At 40.2% G+C, this 20,358-nt stretch overlaps 2 protein-coding genes across 2 annotated transcripts in view; one reads left to right on the top strand and one right to left on the bottom strand.

Moving 5' to 3' along the window:
* ubxn10 (UBX domain protein 10) overlaps positions 1–12,658 on the bottom strand; it is a 265,348-nt gene extending 252,690 nt beyond the window's left edge. The window contains exon 1 of the mRNA XM_062052682.1: positions 12,552–12,658. The gene's annotated coding sequence lies outside the window, so the exon portion shown is untranslated. The remainder of the gene's footprint in view (positions 1–12,551) is intronic.
* LOC133653433 (protein NDRG3-like) overlaps positions 1–20,358 on the top strand; it is a 52,650-nt gene that overhangs the window by 8,520 nt on the left and 23,772 nt on the right. Inside the window, exons 2-4 of the mRNA XM_062052678.1 lie at positions 9,175–9,254; positions 13,503–13,535; positions 19,063–19,168. Of these exons, the coding sequence (XP_061908662.1) occupies positions 9,195–9,254; positions 13,503–13,535; positions 19,063–19,168 (199 nt within the window). The 5' untranslated portion in view covers positions 9,175–9,194. The remainder of the gene's footprint in view (positions 1–9,174; positions 9,255–13,502; positions 13,536–19,062; positions 19,169–20,358) is intronic.

Here is a 20,358-nt window from a genome sequence, read left to right as displayed (position 1 = left end):
CAAACGTGCGCTTACAATGTAGCCTAAGGGAGCTGCGCAATTCTGCCTATAAAACCCTTAAAAAAACACCTAAACACCTCCATTGAGGTTGTATATACATGATGTAAGTATATATGTCATGTAGTAACATGCATAATATGTAATATATACATGATGTAAGTATATATGTAATGTAGTAACATTCATAATAACATGTAATATTTACATGATGTAAGTATATATGTCATGTAGTAGCATTCATAATAACATGTAATATATACATGATGTAAGTATATATGCAATGTAGTAACATTCATAATAACATGTAATATTTACATGATGTAAGTATATATGTCATGTAGTAACATTCATAATAACATGTAATACTTATATGATGTAAGTATATATGTCATGTAGTAACCTTCATAATAACATGTAATATATACATGATGTAAGTATATATGTCATGTAGTAACATTCATAATAACATGTAATATATACATGATGTAAGTATATATGTAATGTAGTAACATTCATAATATGTAATGTTTACATGATGTAACTATATATGTAATGTAACATTCATAATAACATGTAATGTTTACATGATGTAAGTATATATGTAATGTAGTAACATGCATATGTAATATATACATGATGTAAGTATATATGTCATGTAGTAACATTCATAATAACATGTAATGTTTACATGATGTAAGTATATATGTCATGTAGTAACATGCATAATAACATGTAATATATACATGATGTAAGTATATAGGTCATATAGTAACATTCATAATAACATGTAATATATACATGATGTAAGTATATAGGTCATATAGTAACATTCATAATAACATGTAATATATACATGATGTAAGTATATATGTCATGTAGTAACATTTATAATAACATGTAATATATACATGATGTAAGTATATGTCATGTATTAACATTTATAATAACATGTAATATTTCCATGATGTAAGTATATATGTCATGTAGTAACATTCATAATAACATGTAATATTGATGTATTTTGATTACATTGAGCATATGCAGCACATTCATTTCAAAAACGCATCACGTTTGCAGCTTTTTTTCATCACTAATTACTACTCACTGCAGACTTCATGAGAGCCAACAGACAAAATAAAAACATCACTTACTGTACAAGGTCTGCTGTCATTAGGATGCAGACTCCTGGGATGTCCATATATTCCCATTTAGGTGAAAAATGCCTCATAATCCTTGCAAAGGGGCGGGGCAACAATCGCTTTTCGTGTCGTTCTTGCCAGTTTCAGGTCCTAAATGGCTGTCAAAGTGTGCCAACTTGTCGGAATACCTACTCAAGACTTCTTTTGTTCCGGTGACATGTAGGGCTGGGCGATATGGCCCTTTTATTAATATCTCAATATTTTTAGGCCATGTCACGATACACAATATATATCTGGATATTTTGCCTTAGCCTTGAATGAACACTTGATGCATATAATCACAGCAGTATGATGATTCTGTGTATCTACATTAAAACATTCTTCTTCATACTGCATTCATATATGCTAATTTTAAACTTTCATGCAGAGAGGGAAATCACAACTAAGTCAATTTAGCAAAACTGTATTTATTAAACAGTTATTAAGCCGTGGCACAAACATTCATGTCATTTCCAAAACACAACATGCATGCAAGATTGTCAGAGACATTTTAAAACAAGCTATTAGTGCACTTTTGTGCATGATGTCACTAAGATGACTTATCAAAACAACACTAAATTAAAGTGCACTTTTTGTACAGAACGCCACTACAATAGTTTAAAACAAATAAAGTGCACTTCTGTGCATGATGTCACACAAGATATTTCAATAAGTGTCAAATAAAAATGAGCTGCATAATAGGAAATCAAATAGTGTATGTCCTTCACTATGTGGTAGGTTCCTGCGAACGTTATCTCCTTCTGTTGTTGACTGGTTTTTTCATACGGTGTTGATCTGGAAATGGTTGCTCTGGCATTTTGTGGGTGTGGCACCGAACGGAGATGTTGACATGCGGAGTTTCAAGCACTCTTCATTCTCTAGCGGGTGACTTTTCAAATGATGCTACACCATACTTGCCAACCTTGAGACCTCCGAATTCGGGAGATGGGGGGGTTGAAGTGGGCACGGGGTTGGGGGGCGGGGTTTGGTGGTAGAGGGAGGTGTATATTGTAGCGTCCCAAAAGAGTTAGTGCTGCAAGGGATTCTGGGTATTTGTTCTGTTGTGTTTATGTTGTGTTACGGTGCGGATGTTCTCCCAAAATGTGTTTGTCATTCTTGTTTGGTGTGGGTTCACAGTGTGGCGCATATTTGCAACAGTGTTATAGTTGTTTATACGGCCACCCTCAGTGTGACCTGTACGGCTGTTGATCAAGTATGCATTGCATTCACTTGTGTGTGCGTGTAAAAGCCGCATATATTACGTGACTGGGCCGGCACGCTGTTTGTATGGAGGAAAAGCGGACGTGACGACAGGTTGTAGAGGACGCTAAAGGCAGTGCCTTTAAGGCACGCCCCCAATATTGTTGTCCGGGTGGAAAACGGGAGAAATTCGGGAGAATGGTTGCCCCGGGAGATTTTCGGGAGGGGCACTGAAATTTGGGAGTCTCCCGGGAAAATCGGGAGGGTTGGCAAGTATGTGCTACACATTAGCAGTAATGCTACTTTTTGTAGCAACGCTTTTGCCGCATACTTGACATATTACGGTTGTCTGTTTAACATCTTCCCGCTTGAAGCCAAACCACCGCCAGACGATGGACCCCCTGCTGTTTTTCTTGGGAATTAATTATTCTTCCTCCATTTGTTACCAGATTCGCACCTTCTTTCTCTCTTATTACCACTCGCACCGCATTGCTAGCACAACAGCTGACGTTACCCGTTCCACTACCTGTCTGCTCCGCGAGGGCGTGTGACATTGCACGCGCGACAGTATGAGTAAGAAGGTGCGCTTGTTTTATGTCTCTGTGAGAAAGTCATTTTCTATATCGCACAGAGACAAACCCGCAATATATCGAGTATATTCAATATATCGCCCAGCCCTAGTGAGATGCATGATTTATGATCTAGAATAGATTTACAAGGAGCAGGGAAGCGAGGAAGCAGCAGACCTCATAGGGACACACTGTAGGGATTACGTTGCCGCTATAAATAGTTGGTCTGAGGTAGCGCTTATAATAACAATATCACTAATACTTGTTAATATTCAAGTCACCAAATGTAAATGTTGGCGCTTTTTGGATGGTTATTTATCAGATTTTATGGGCGGAATAGAGGACCTCTCACTGTGAGCGGACTTCTTTTTACGTTAATTGAATATTTAGAATGTATTAAAAAATAAAAATCCATCCGCCGTCATGTCTTTCATAAAGATTGTGAACGACAGGCAGTGCAGTTCCCCTTTAAAGGGCCGATCGGGTGCTTCACCAACACATAACTGGTCTGTGGGGGATCAAATACAAATAAAAAAAACATATTTGCATTTAAGAAGAAAAAAAAACATACAAATAAATTAGGGGTGTAACGGTACACAAAAATTTCGGTTCGGTACGTACCTCTGTTTAGAGGTCACGGTTTGGTTCATTTTCGGCACAGTAAGAAAACGACAAAATAAAACATTTTTTGGTTATTTATTTACCAGATTTGTAAACAATGGCTTTATCCTTTTAACATTGGGAACACTATAATAATTCTGCCCACGTTAATCAACATTAAACTGCCTCAAGTTGTTGCTCAGATTAAATACAATGACAACTTTTATTCTACATATAAAAAGTGCAACATTAAACAGTTTCAAGTCAACTCATCATGCTTAATTTATTACAGCATTTGGGAAGCCTGTAGTTGATTTTTATTATGTTATATTTTTATCAACATGTGATAGCAGGGACCCTGCCATTCAAAAATACGCTGCTCCATTACTAATGATTAATGTAACTATAGCTGAAAAAATAGTACAATAGCAATAGGAGAGATTATTCATCCCTGAACACCATGGAGTTCATGTAGGCTTAATGATGCAGTTACATTATTATATCAACTATCAGAGACAGAAACTTTTCATTTAACATAATGTCCTTTTTTGCTGCTTCAACACAGCTCAATCAACACAGAAAAAGGTAAAGTGAAATAACAGACAGACAGGGCTTTGCTGTCCGCAACACACGCTCACACATGCACACACACGCACACCGCAAAATGAGCTAACGTTACGCTAAAAGCTAATTAGCCTTCACCTCAATCCAGGACTGCGAGCGAGCTGAACTGCCTTTTATATTTCTAGAAGGTCAACGGGCTCATAGTGATGTTACTAGTAGTTGACTGGGAGGTGTTTATTATAATTTGGGGAGAGTCCGCTGCCTGATGCTTACCTGCTAAACGCTAAGTACTGACTACATGCGCTCTGAATACGCACTGCTGATTGGCTGTTACCGCTCTGTTTGTAACCAATCAGATGATTGTGTGGGTGGGACAATGCTGGGTGCTGTGTAGAGGACTGACAGAGACAGAGGCAGAAGGAAGCGGAGGCGGCTACTTAATATGTTCGTGTGGAAACTCGTTCGGTACACAACCGAACCGAAACTCCCGTACCGAAACGGTTCAATACAAATACACGTACCGTTACACCCCTAAAATAAATGTTTGATGTTGCAAGATATAAACGTAACAAACCAGCACGTGCTCCAAGGCTGTGATTTTTTTTTAAATTTTTTTTTAGGTTTTATATAACAGCTGCTGTCATGTCTTTATTGTCGTAGGTTATTTTCCCCTTGCTTTTAAAAAATATCCTATATGCACTTTGATGTCTGCGTTACAAATTAAATTATTGGTAGTCCAGCAGTTTCTCACTTGGGAGATAAATCAAGTGTATGATGGCCATGGTATGTTGTTCACATGAACCCAGTCTCCCATTGAACGCAAATGTGTGTGTGTTCTTGTATTTCTAGCCTTGAGACATCAAGAAGGAAAAGTAGCTTCCATATGAGGAGGTGTGAACAAGTGATGACATAAATCATGGTCCCAATAACATTGCATCTAATAGAGAATGTCTCATTTGCACCCCTGGTGGTGACATCTATCAAAATGAGGGTGGTCCCAAAAAGGAGGGATTTTTCACATTGACTGTTTGGTCAACATATGAAATAACAAGTGTATGTAAGACATTGAAATGAATAAAAATAAATATGTATATAGAGACACACTCTAATAACTTGAAGTAAAAAAATAAGATTTAATAACCCAATTACAAACAAAACAAAAAAAAATCAATAAAAGCTTACCGTAATTTCCGGACTATAAGCCGCTACTTTTTCCCCTCGTTCTGGTCCTGCGGCTTATACAAGGGTGCGGCTTATATACGGCCTGTTCTTCTCCGACACCGACGAAGAGGATTTCGGTGGTTTTAGTACACAGGAGGAAGACGATGACACAATGATTAAAGACTGACTTTTCATATACCGGTAGGCTGGTTATTTTGATAACGTACAGGCGAGCACTTTGTATTACTTTGCACCGTTGTATTATTTGTACTCTGCATGAATGCTGTTCGCCATGTCAAAGATGTGAAAGTTTGATTGAATGATTGAAAGATTTATTGTTAATAAATGGGACGCTTTGCGTTCCCAAACAGTCATCTCTGTCCCGACAATCCCCTCCGTGGTAGCAGGAACCCCTATATACTACGCTAATTACACATCAAAACCCTGCGGCTTATAGTCGGGTGCGGCTTATATATGGAGCAATCTGTATTTTCCCCTAAATTTAGCTGGTGCGGCTTATAGTCAGGTGCGGCTTATAGTCCGGAAATTACGGTACTTATTTTATATTTGCATAGTATGTATATATTATTAATGTTGTAAATACAAATATTTATATATCTAGAAAGGGTGGTCCTAAAGAGGTAGGCATTTTTCTCAGATCTCAAGAAGGCAACAAATACAAGAATGTGTGTGTGTGTTCTTTTGGTTGTGCATCTTTAAAGAGCATCTAAGCAGCCTGTCGTTAGATATAACCACAGCAGATGGCTGAGAGTGTTCATGTGCTCGCATCACATTGCAGCTTTGTTTTGGCTTTTGGTTCACAGCCAGTTAGCCTGCAGTAAGCGCACATACACGCACACACACACACACACACATGCACGCACACACAGTTAACCTCAATGGGCTGTAATGACAATACTGCAGATAACAATGTTGTATGTTTAAAATAGTAGCTGCCAAAGGGACTATTGAAGAGAAGTACATTTTGATACACTTTACAGTAGTCAGTGTACAGCTGGTATAGCAGTTTAGGTTTACCATCCGCTGAAGAGGAGTCCGCACCACACACCCGGCACGTCTAACAATAACTCTGGTCTGCAGTCATGCATTGTGGTGGTAGCATGCACGAGTGCTGCCGCCACGGAGGGATCTGTGGTGCAAACAGGAATGTACGGTGACAATATCAAACACATTTGTGACACCGTGCAAGACGTTTGTGCCATTATCATGTTAATGTTACCACCATTTTATTATTATTTGTCACACCTGTGTGAATGATAATAAAACATTAAAAACAAAACAGAACCAATGTTTATTTTGATAGCACAAAGAAAGGGACAAGCTGCAGAAAAGGTATGGATGGATGAAACATGTAGGGCAAGTTTGGAGACAGCGCCAACAAAGATTTTTATGGCGTATTAAAATATATTTATAGTTATCGAGATCGTCTCCCACTATGACGTCACCTTGGAATTCATTTTCCCCATCAATGAACCGCGACTCCCCATGTGTCGGTAGCACTCATGCAGACCGTGTTTGATCTACACAAATCTCCAGCTCCTCCCTTGTGCCAGGTGTTTGGACCATACTTCTTTTCAGTGCATAGTAAATATATACTGTTACAGGAGCTGAATGCTGATTACTCTAAAGTCTGTTTTCTGTAGTGGTGTCCCATGACAAGATATGCTATGATAAAAGTGCTTATTGATGAGTGTTTATTAGGTATTGTGCACGTCTACATGTATTGTTCACTCTGCTTAAATGTCGTCATCCAAGCACCGCCATGTTTTGGAGGCTATTCTTTAACAGTGCTATATTCCATTATTTTTTACTTTCCGCCATTATTATTTCTATTATTATTATTGTTACTCATTATTATTATATTATATTATTATAAATTATTATTTTTTATTATTATTATAGAATTATTACCATTATATTACTTTATGCTATTATTATTTCTATTATTGTTATTATATTATTATTGAATTATTACCATTATTTTACTTTACGCCATTATTCTTTAACTGTGCTTAAACGTGTTCATCATCCAAGCACCGCCATGTTTTGGAGGCTATTCTTTAACTGTGCTTTATGCCATTATTTTAATTTACGCCATTATTGTTATTAATTATTATTATATTATTAATTATTGTTATTATTATAATTTATTATTATAGATTTACCATTTTACTTTACACCATTATTATTTATATTATTTATTTTTAATAACTTATTCATTATTATTATTATAGAATTATTACAATTATTTTACTTTACACTATTATTGTTTAACTGTGCTTAAACGTGTTCGTCATCCAAGCACTCCCATGTTTTGGAGGCTATTCTTTAACTTTGCTATATTCCATTATTTGTACTTTATGCCATTATTATTTCTATTATTATTATTGTTATTCATTATTATTATATTATATTATTATAAATTATTATTATAGAATTATTACCATTATATTACTTTACGCCATTAGTATTTTTATTATTGTTATTATTATTTATTATATTATTATTAACTTATTATTATAGAATTATTACCATTATTTTACTTTACGCCATTATTCTTTAACTGTGCTTAAACGTGTTCATCATCCAAGCACCGCCATGTTTTGGAGGCTATTCTTTAACTGCTTTATGCCATTATTTTAATTTACGCCATTATTATTATTGTTATTAATTATTATATTATCAATAATGATTTATTATTATAGAATTACCATTTTACTTTAGGCCATTATTTATTATTATTAACTTATTAATAATGATTAATAATATTATTATTATTATTATAGAATTATTACCATTATTTTACTTTACATCATTATTGTTTAACTGTGCTTAAACGTGTTTATCATCCAAGCAACGCCATGTTTTGGAGGCTATTCTTCCAGACCAGGGCCACCCCTGATTAAATCGGGGCCCTAAGCAGAATTTTATTTGGACCCCTTCCCACTCCAATTACAAAAAATGTTCTCCCTTTTATTTATGTGAAACAATATTTAGCTTTTTATTACAACCTGAATTTAACTGGATGCATGTTTTGTACTAAAACTAATTCCCGGGCAATAACTTGATCAATAATTACTTTTCTTAATGAAGTTTGCATAACTTCCTAACACAACTCAGAGAAGACACTGGGACATTTGGAGGAAATTTGCAATTCATTCTCATCAGTGATGGTGCAGGAAGTGGCTAGGAATGTATCGTCTATATGCACAATATAGACGATACAAATTATATAAAGTTGCCCGACGATAGAGTTTTTGATGCTACGGTTACATGGTGATAATGCATTTTGGGTGCGTCCTCGCTAGCGGCTAATGTCCCTCTAAAGAGCAAACCTACTTACTTCTAAGTTATTAATCATCATCAGATAAACTACGTTTCTTACAAGTAGCATTATCACTGGAGGACAGGAACGAGCTAAACATGCGACACGTCACACTGTAGGAGGATATGTCGGGCCACATTAATAGATGCTGTGAACCACCTGAAACAATGATGCGGACCACCTTAAACGACGCGGGGGCCCACCTTAAAAGACGCGGCGGGTCACATTAAACGGGCCACCACCATGAAAGATGCGGCGGACCACCTTAAACGATGTGGTGGACCATTTTAAAAGACGTGGCAGGCCACATGAAATGATGCGACGGCCCACCTTAAATGATGGGATGTGGCGGGCCAGATCTGGGCCCCGAGCTTTCAGTTTGACACCTGCAACCCAAAACGTTTCTTTTAATCAGATTTTTGAAAATGATGAGTCGATTTAAAATTCGAATAAATAAGAATCGATTTGTTTTGTGCACCCCTGCTGCATATGTCAGCTGCATTTTCCCAACGTGTCCGTCCAAATCCCGACTGATGAAAGTGTGCAATGTTGTCAGGTTGGCAGCCAAGTGGTCACATGATGGAGGAACTTCACGACGTCCAGCTGACTGAGATCAAACCGCTCCTGACTGGACAGGTGAGGGAACACACACACACACACACACACACACACACACACACACACACACACACACACACACACACACACACTCTTGTATTTGTTACCTTCTTGAGACCTGAGAATAAGGCCTACCTCTTTAGGACCACCCTTTCTAGATATATAAAGATGTGTATTTACAAAATTAATAATATATACATACTATGCAAACATAAATAAGGTAAGCTTTTAGTTTTTTTTTGTTTTGTTTGTAATTGGTTTTTAATCTTCATTATTTACTTCAAGTTATTACAGTATGTCTCTATATACATATTTATTTTATTTTTTTCAATAAATTTTGGCCAAAGGGGGCGCCTTTCAATGTCTTACACACACTTGTTATTACATATATTGGCCAGAGGAGGAGCACTTCAAATTTTTACACACACACTTGTTATTACATATGTTGACCAGAGGGGGAGCACTTTTAAAAGCGACACACAGTCAATGTGGAAAAATCCCTCCTTTTTGGGACCACCCTCATTTTGATAGATGTCACCACCAGGGGTGCAAATGAGACATTCTCTATTAGATGCAATGTTATTGGGACCATGATTTATGTCATCACTTGTTCACACCTCCTCATATGGAAGATACTTTTCCTTCTTGATGTCTCAAGAAGGCTAGAAATACAAGAACACACACACACACTAGGGTTGTACGGTACTAATAAAGTACTGCAGTACTAATGAATTTTAAAAAATTACTATACTATACTTTTTTTTTTTCATGCGCCATCTGAGTCAACACACACACAAAACACTAACAGAAACAGCATGGAGACAGAAGAGAGAATGGACGTATATCGGTTTCAAAACTAACGATAGTGGTGAAGCAATGCACTGCAGAGTCCTCTAGTTAGCTATCAGCTAACGTCCCTCCGCAGTGTTGTAGCTACTTGTAAATCACTAATCCTGGCCTCCGAGGAATAGCTAAGCATGCTTCACTACACACCGTAGGAGGATACAATAGCTCACCACTAACAGCAAGCTAGCGCTCCTGAATGTAAACAAACGCCATGGGTGGATCTACACAGATATCGACTAACGATACCAAGTACAAGAGCCGTATGTTGTCAATACTACTATGATTACATCAATTCTTTCATTATCACAAAACCTTTAGTCATTTCTTTTATTGTTTATAAAGTCATGAAATATCCCTGAACACAGAATAACTAATTATGACCAAATTATGGTCCTGTAACTACTTGGTATCAGAGCCATACCTCAATTTGTATTATTAGCCAAAACTAATGTAAAGTATCAAACAAGAGAATAATAAGTGATTATCACATTTTAACAGAAGTGTAGATAGAACTAGGGTTGTCTCAACACCAATAGTTTGGTGCCGGTACCAAAATGTCCATCCATCCATCCATTTCCTACCGCTTATTCCCTTCGGGAGTCGTATTTTACTTAAATAAAAAAAAATCTTAGGGTACATGAAACACATGTTTATTATTGCAATTTAGTCCTTAAATAAAATAGTGAACATACTAGAAAACTTGTCTTTTAGTAGTAAGTAAACAAACAAAGGCTCGCAATTAGTCTGCTGACGTATGCAGTAACATATTGTGTCAATCATCATTCTATTACTTTGTCAACATTATGAGGGACAAACTGTAAAAATGGATTATTAATTTACTTGTTCATTTACTGTTAATATCTGCTTATTTTCTGTTTCAACATGTTCTATCTACACTTCTGTTAAAATGTAATAATCACTTATTCTTCTCTTCTTTGATACTGTACATTAGTTTTGGATGATACCACACATTTAGGTATCGATCCGATACCAAGTGGTTACAGGATGATACATTGGTCATATTCAAAGTCCTCATGTGTCCAGGGACGTATTTCCTGAGTTCATAAACGTAATATGAATTTTGAAAAAAGGAAAAAATCCATTCATGGCATTTGTTTACATTGTGACGCAGGTGAGCTATTGTATCCTCCTACGGTGTGTAGTGAAGCATGTTTAGCTATTCCTTGTCCTCCAGTGATAATGCATATGTCAGCAGACTAATTAGGAGTCTTTGTTTGTTTACTAAAGACAAGTTGTCTCTTTTCTTATTTCCTTTAAAGGCCTACTGAAATGATTTTTTTTATTTTAACAGGAATAGCAGATCCATTCTATGTGTCATACTTGATCATTTCGCGATATTGCCATGTTTTTGCTGAAAGGATTTAGTAGAGAAAATCGACCATAAAGTTCGCAACTTTTGCTCGCTGATAAAAAAAAGCCTTGTCTGTACCGGAAGTAGCGTGACGTCACAGGAGCTAGTATTCCTCACAATTCCCCATTGTTTACAATGGAGCGAGAGATATTCGGACCGAGAAAGTGACGATTACCCCATTAATTTGAGCGAGGATGAAAGATTCGTAGATGAGGAACGTTACAGTGAAGGACTTGAGAGGCAGTGATGGACGTATCTTTTTTCGCTCTGACCGTAACTTAGGTACAAGCTGGCTCATTGGATTCCACACTCTCCTTTTTCTATTGTGAATCACAGATTTGTATTTTAAACCACCTCGGATACTATATCCTCTTGAAAATTAGTCGAGCACGCGAAATGGACATTTAAAGTGACTTTTATCTCCAAGACAATACATCGGTGACACACTTAGCTACTGAGCTAACGTGATAGCATCGTTCTCAAATGAAGATAGAAACAAAATAAATAAACCCCTGACTGGAAGGATAGACAGAAGACCAACAATAATATTAAACCATGTACATGTAACTACACGGTTAAAAATTCTCAGCCTGGTAAGGCTTAACTATGCTGTTGCTAACGACGCTAAGGCTAATTTAGCAACTTAGCAACCGGACCTCACAGAACTATGTACTCTCTCCTTTTTCTATTGTGGATCATGGATTTGTATTTTAAACCACCTCGGATACTATATCCTCTTGAAAATGAGTCGAGCACGCGAAATGGACATTTAAAGTGACTTATCTCCAAGACAATACATCGGTGACACACTTAGCTACTGAGCTAACGTGATAGCGTCGTTCTCAAATGAAGATAGAAACAAAATAAATAAACCCCTGACTGGAAGGATAGACAGAAGACCAAAAATACTATTAAATCATGTACATGTAACTACACGGTTAAAAATTCTCAGCCTGGTAAGGCTTAAAAATGCTGTTGCTAACGACGCTAAGGCTAATTTAGCAACTTAGCAACCGGACCTCACAGAACTATGATAAAATATTAGCGCTCCACCTACGCCAGCCAGCCCTCATCTTCCCATCAACAGCCGTGCTCACCTGCATTCCAGCGATCAACGGCGCGACGCAGGACTTCATCCGTGTGTTTGGCGGCAAGCATCGGCTAGGCTCTGCTTTCAGGGTAAGTAGTCCTTGTTTTGTTGCTGTAAGTATTGTAATGCCCCGCAGTGGAGAAGGAGTCACACAGACGAGGATGCGCTGCTCAATCGCTTTATTAACAAGCGGTAACTGGTTGTAGTTCAAAAAGTAACGCACACACATACACGAGCTGCTGTTAGCCAAAACTCACGCTCACACACACTCAAGTTCTCCGCCAACTCACTCACGCATGCGTGTTCCCCAAACCCTTAAAGACACAGTACACTAATGCAAATATCACAGATATTACAGTATTGTACTTAGCCACTAATACACCGATCGATCCCACCTACAACGTTCTTCTTTGCAGTCTCCATTGTTCATTAAACAAATTGCAAAAGATTCACCAACACAGATGTCCAGAATACTGTGGAATTTTGTCGAAGAAAACAAGAGGCTTTTCTATCGGGTCCGATGGGGTCCAACCACTTCCGTTGCTTTTGTGACGTCACGCGCATAAATCATATCCAAAGGAGTTTTTCAACCGGAAGTGTGGCGGGAATTGTAAAATTGCACTTTATAAGTTAACCCGGCCGTATTGGCATGTGTTGCAATGTTAAGATTTCATCATTGATATATAAACTATCAGACTGCGTGGTTGGTAGTAGTGGCTTTCAGTAGGCCTTTAAAAAAATATTATTTCATTGCAATAAGAAACGCAAGTTTATTTTATCATAAGGTTTTCTGCTATAATAAAACTAATGTCATTTTTTGGTGGTTTTATTTTGCACCTTTATTTTGAAGAGTATGGAAAAACATTTTGGCACCTGTACCGACAACACACAGACTGTACTCCCTCTCTCATCCTCCACATGAAGCTCCTGAAATAATTTTGTCTTTCTCTGTTGTCAGAACGGAGGAAACCTGCAGGACTTTGACTGTCAGGTGAGTCTCTCGTTGTTCGCCATGTGACAGTCGGCCCTTCAATGTGGCTGAAACTGGCGATGTGGCCCCGAGGCTTCATCTGTCAATATTGTAGCTGCATCCTGCGTGATGCAATGTGTGGCGTTAAACACACACACACGCACACACACACACACACACACACACACACACACACACACACACACAGAGAGAAGACCTCCCACGGTCATCGAGCATCATTGAACGCAACATGCAGGACACTAGTGCAGCCAATGAGAGCGCGTCTTCTTCCTGGTCCTATCACATGACCACTTTTTCCAGTAGGCGGCCTAAAGGACAAAAGTGCTGACCTTTTTTTTTCTCTTTCACTTTTCCGATATGTCGTCTGTGGTCTAATTTTGCAGACAAGTTCTTTGGAAACTCGTTTCCCATAGAAAATATTGCTAATAGAATTGATCAGTTCCAAGGTCAAAGTGTGGCCATCATAAAAGCTTTATTAGGTGTGTTTGAGGTGGCATACAAGTGTAAGAAGAAGTGTTTAGTGGGAGGTTACACAACAGTGTACACATGGGGGCCACGTGGAACACATAAGAGTCTCCTTACACAACTTGCAAAGGTTTGATTTTTGACTTAAACATTAATGGATACAACTTGCATTCAAAATAAAAATCCAGTTGACAAGCAAGTGTTACGAAAAATGTTTGGAACATCTTGTTACATAATCAGATATTAAAGTGTAGAACATTTGTATTTCACAAACATTTAGCCAGAAATTTTTTTTTTCCCTCCAGCCTTTAACAGGCCACTTTAATGTCTTGGCACGCTACAATATAATTATTTGGGTGACCACATCAAATGATGTGGCAGCCCTTCTTTAAACGATGCGGCTTTACATTAAACGGGCCACCATGAAATGATGCAGCAGGCTACCTGAAATGCTTCAACAGACCACCTAAAAAGATGCGGCGGGCCACCTTAAAAGATGCGGCGGGCCACCTTAAAACGGGCCACAATGAAACGAAGTGGCGGACAACCTTGATAGATACAGCGGGCCAATTTAAATGGGCCAAGTTGAAACAATGCGCCGGGCCACCTTGATAAATGCGGCGGGACACATTAAAAGATGTGGCGGGTCACCTTAAACGAGCCACCATGAAACGATGCGGCGGACCACCTTGATAGATACGACGGGCGACTTTAAATGGGCCAAGTTGAAACAATGCGCCGGGCCACCTTGATCGATGCGATGGACCACCTTAAAAGACGGGCCACCATGAAACGATGTGGCAGACCACCTTGATAGTTGCGGCAGGCCCACCTGAAACGATGCTGCGGCCCACTTTGAGAGACGCGGCGGGCCACCTTAAAAGACGGGCCACGATGAAACGATGCTGCGGACCACTTTGATAGATGCGGCGGACCACCTTAAAAGACGGCCCACCTTGATAGATGCGGCGGACCACCTTAAAAGACGACCCACCTTGATAGATGCGGCGGACCACCTTAAAATACGGCCCACCTTGATAGATGCGGCGGACCACCTTAAAAGACGACCCACCTTGATAGATGCGGCGGACCACCTTAAAATACGGCCCACCTTGATAGATGCGGCGGACTACCTTAAAAGATGGGCCACGATGAAACGATGCTGCGGACCACTTTGATAGATGCTGCGGCCCACCTTAAAATACGGCCCACCTTAAAAGACGGCCCACATTGATAGATGCGGCGGACCACCTTAAAAGACGGCCCACCTTGATAGATGCGGCGGACCACCTTAAAAGACGACCCACCTTGATAGATGCGGCGGACCACCTTAAAAGACGGCCCACCTTGATAGATGCGGCGGACTACCTTAAAAGATGGGCCACGATGAAACGATGCTGCGGACCACTTTGATAGATGCTGCGGCCCACCTTAAAATACGGCCCACCTTAAAATACGGCCCACATTGATAGATGCGGCGGACCACCTTAAAAGACGGCCCACCTTGATAGATGCGGCGGACCACCTTAAAAGACGGGCCACCATGAAACGATGTGGCAGACCACCTTGATAGTTGCGGCAGGCCCACCTGAAACGATGCTGCGGCCCACTTTGAGAGACGCGGCGGGCCACCTTAAAAGACGGCCCACCTTGATAGATGCGGCGGACTACCTTAAAAGACGGGCCACGATGAAACGATGCTGCGGACCACTTTGATAGATGCGGCGGACCACTTTGATAGATGCGGCGGCCCACCTTAAAATACGGCCCACCTTAAAAGACGACCCACATTGATAGATGCGGCGGCCCACCTTGATAGATGCGGCGGACCACCTTAAAATACGGCCCACCTTGATAGATGCGGCGGACCACCTTAAAAGACGGGCCACGATGAAACGATGCTGCGGACCACTTTGATAGATGCGGCGGACCACTTTGATAGATACGGCGGACCACTTTGATAGATGCAGTGGCCCACCTTTAAAATACGGCCCACATTGATAGATGCGGCGGACCACCTTAAAATACGGCCCACCTTGATAGATGCGGCGGACTACCTTAAAAGATGAAACGATGCGGCGGACCACTTTGATAGATGCGGCGGACCACTTTGATAGATGCGGCGGTCCACCTTAAAAGACGGCCCACCTTAAAATACGGCCCACCTTGATAGATGCTGCGGCCCACCTTAAAATACGGCCCACATTGATAGATGCGGCGGACCACCTTAAAAAACGGCCCACCTTGATAGATGCGGCGGACCACCTTAAAAGACGGCCCACCTTGATAGATGCGGTGGACCACCTTAAAATACGGCCCACCTTGATAGATGCGGCGGACCACCTTAAAAGATGGGCCACAATGAAACGATGCTGCGGACAACTTTGATAGATGCGGCGGACCACTTTGATAGATACGGCGGACCACTTTGATGGATGCGTCGGCCCACCTTAAAATACGGCCCACCTTAAAATATGGCCCACATTGATAGATACGGCGGACCACCTTAAAATACGGCCCACCTTGATAGATGCGGCAGACCACCTTAAAAGACGGGCCACCTTGATAGATGCGGCGGACCACCTTAAAAGACGGGCCACGATGAAACGATGCTGCGGACCACTTTGATAGATGCGGCGGACCACTTTGATAGATGCGGCGGCCCACCTTAAAAGACGGCCCACCTTGATAGATGCGGCGGCCCACCTTAAAATACGGCCCACCTTGATAGATGCGGCGGACCACCTTAAAAGACGGGCCACAATGAAACAATGCTGCGGCCCACTTTGAGAGACGCGGCGGGCCACCTTAAAAGATGGGCCACAATGCTGCGGCCCACCTTGATAGACGCGGCGGACCACCTTAAAAGACGGGCCACCATGAAATGATGCTGCGGCCCACTTTGATAGATGCGGCGGGCCACCTTAAAAGACGGGCCACCATGAAATGATGCAGCGGCCCACTTTGATAGACGCGGCGGGCCACCTTAAAAGACGGGCCGCGTGAAATGACGCAGCGGCCCACTTTGATAGACGTGGCGGGCCACCTTAAAAGACGGGCCACCATGAAATGATGCGGCGGCCCACTTTGATAGACGTGGCGGTCCACTTTAAACGGACCACCATGAAACGATGCGGCGGGCCACCTTGATAGATGCAGTAGCAGCAACACAATAATCGCTTTTAATTGGTTCCGGAACTAACCACGGTAAATGAATTTCAACAAAGTAGGAATTGTTGATTATATACGGAATGTTTTCATATCTACAACTTAAAAACAATCTAAATATGTTTTTTAACATGAGACATGAAAGAATCATCTTTAGACTTCTTTATTCCAATGCCTGAGCTGGCTGAGTGTTGGCAGAGCTCCAGACTGCATTTTAAGAGGTGTGGCAGAGCCATGCAGAAGTGCACTTTTTTTGTATACACAAGGCAGGCTAATCGATGCGGAGGTCTTTTCTTGAGGGAGAGTTTAAGAGACTCTTTTCTCACAAGTGTGAGTTCATTAAAAAAACACCATTAAAAAGTAATTTTTTACATGATAAAACCATTAGCTTAACAAGTGTAGATGCTAATGGTGAATGCTTTTTCACAGCTGCTGAGCAAACATGTGCTTTAACAGCCATCTGATGGAATGACTTCTTTTTTCACCGTGTGCCAGCCAAAGATAATAGGATGTGTGCGGGTCATCTTGTTAGTGAGATTACCAAACATGTGCAGCCACCTGCAAGGAGTTAAGATGAATTTCTCCCTTGCCAGTACAGAAGTATCGCTGTAGCAAAAACTATTTGCAAAAGCGCATCTCAATTCGTGCGTCTGTAATCCAATTCACAACTATTTTGAAGGCCATAAATACACTCAAAATTGCTATCATATTACAGTTCTATCCATGTGGTCCAAACCAGTGTTTGACTTACAGACTTCAAGACAGACTCCTAATGCAGATTTTACAAAAGGCTCTGCTTACCTTGATTTCTGATTTGGCCAGGTAAGTCTGTCCAAAACGTCCAATCCTCAACGTGTCATCCCGGACGAGCCCCCAAATTGTTGCGCGCAACCAGTCTTACTCTCAGGGAATAAAACACACTGGTCAATCCCAAGTTATTTTGCATGACATACAGTATATGTTGAGTAAAAAGGACCCCAGAGACAGAATGGTACTTGGCCAAGTTTTACTAAATCTTTAGGAGACCAGCCCTTACAATGCGACAATAGCATCAGCAAGAAGAGGTCTGCATTCTAACAAAAAGAGCGAAAACAGCCCCTCTTGCCCAGAAAGGAGCGCAGCTGCTTCTTTAAAACAAATAAGGAACTGGCCAAAACAGCTCTGTGAGCCGACAAACAGGAGCCCTTAAGACAGAGCAAAGAGTTTACTAGCGGACATAAGATAAAAGCAAGGAGGTCACAAAAAGACACACTACATGGGAAAATACCAGCTGCTTTAAACATGACTATGGATTAAAAATATCTCATTCTCACAGTACTAATGTGTGTATCTCAATGTGTGTGTGTAGTCAGTGTGCTTGTTTTATGTTGTCTGTTTGTATTGTGACTCGTATGTGTGTAAAAAAAAATAAAAATCTGTCAATTTCCTTGTTTGGCTGTCTTTTTAAACGTGACTTCTTGCTACGTTTCTGCCGTGTCCATATTCAGATGTTGTGTATGTGTAATGCAATCTCTGTGTGCATTAAAAAAAGTGTATAAAATGAGATTTGTGTGAAGCAAAAACTCTTGATGTATGTCTAGCTTGTGTGCTTAGCTGTTGCGTAGCTGCTAGTAGCCTATACCCTACCATGTTTACCTTTTGTAAATGACTAAAATAGAAGAAAATACCATTATTTTGTGCTTATTGGAGGACATTTAGATGTTAACTGCTGGTATCGGAGCACTTTTATCGAGGGTTCTAGATGCAAACCGATATAATTTGTTTTTTATGCCGAAGTGTGTGTGTGACAATCATTGGTACTTTAACTTTTAACTTTATATCAGACCAATATCGATCTCGGATGGGGAAACCCCAAGTTATCACGGAGGATAGTGATACTGTGTTTGTTATCCAGGAGTACGACGTGGAGACGAGTCACTGTGTGCTGCACGTGACCATGAGAGGGGTTGCTAAGGGCAACCGGCCCACCATCCTTACCTACCATGACATTGGACTCAACCGTGAGTTGATGCACATTCGATTTTATAGATATATACACACAGTGCCCTCCAAAAGTATTGGAACAGTGAGTCCAATTCGTTTATTGTTGTTGTAGACTGAAAACATTTGGGTTTGACTTCAAAAGATGAATATGGGACAAGAGATCAACATTTCATCTTTTATTTCCAGGTATTTACCTCTGGATCTGATACACAACTTAGAAGATAGCACCTTTTGTTTGAACCTACCCATTTTTCATGAGAGCAAAAGTATTGGAAGATGTGAGTGACAGGTGTGTTTTGTTGCCGAGGTGTCTCACAATGACATTGATTATTCAAACAATAAATAGCACTGAATGTCTGAGCTCAGTTGCAGATTGGGTAGGATAGGTTTTGCCTGTGCAGACTGACTTTAGAGGTGGAACCAACATGAAAACCAGAGATCTGTCTATGGGTGAAAAAGAAGCAATTGTGAATCTTAGAGAAGATGGACAATCAAACATTGGCCACAGCCAGTACAACCATTTGGAATGTCCTGAAGAAGAAAGAAACCACTGGTGTACTAAGCAACAGCCGTCGAACAGGTAGACCAAGGAACACATCAGCAGTTGATGACAGAAACATTGTGAGAGCTATAAAGAACAACTGTTAATGACATCAGCAACATCCTCCAGAGGGCAGGAGTGAAGGTATCACAGAAGACTTCATGGACAGAAGTACAGAGGCTACACCAGAAGATGCAAACCACTCATTAGCAAGAAGAATAGGAAGGCCGGGCTGGAATTTGTCAAAAGGTACAGAGATGAGCCTCAAAAATTCTGGGAAAAAGTTTTATGGGACTGATGAGACAAAGATGAACTTCTTCCAAAGTGATGGAAAGGCGAAAGTTTGGAGAAACTTTGATCCCAAACATACAAGCTCATCTGTGAAACATAATGTCATGGCTTGGGCTTGCATGGCTTCTTCTGGGACGTCATCTTCATTGATGATGTAACACATGATGGCAGCAGCAAAATGAACTCAGAAGTCTACAGAAACATTTTTGTCTACTAATTTAAAGAAAGATGCAACCAAACTGATTGGGAGATCCTTCATCATGCAGCAAGATAACGAGCCAAAACAAGCAAGGAGTTGATCAGGGGCAAGAAGTGGAAGGTTTTAGTCAGTTTAGTCAAAAGGTTTTAGACCGGCCAAGTCAGTCTCCAGACTTC

Source organism: Entelurus aequoreus, linkage group LG07, assembly GCF_033978785.1.
Source record: "Entelurus aequoreus isolate RoL-2023_Sb linkage group LG07, RoL_Eaeq_v1.1, whole genome shotgun sequence".
Classification (NCBI taxonomy): domain Eukaryota; kingdom Metazoa; phylum Chordata; class Actinopteri; order Syngnathiformes; family Syngnathidae; genus Entelurus; species Entelurus aequoreus.
Note: the sequence above shows the minus strand (reverse complement) of the source record. Positions and strands in the feature narration are given on the sequence as shown.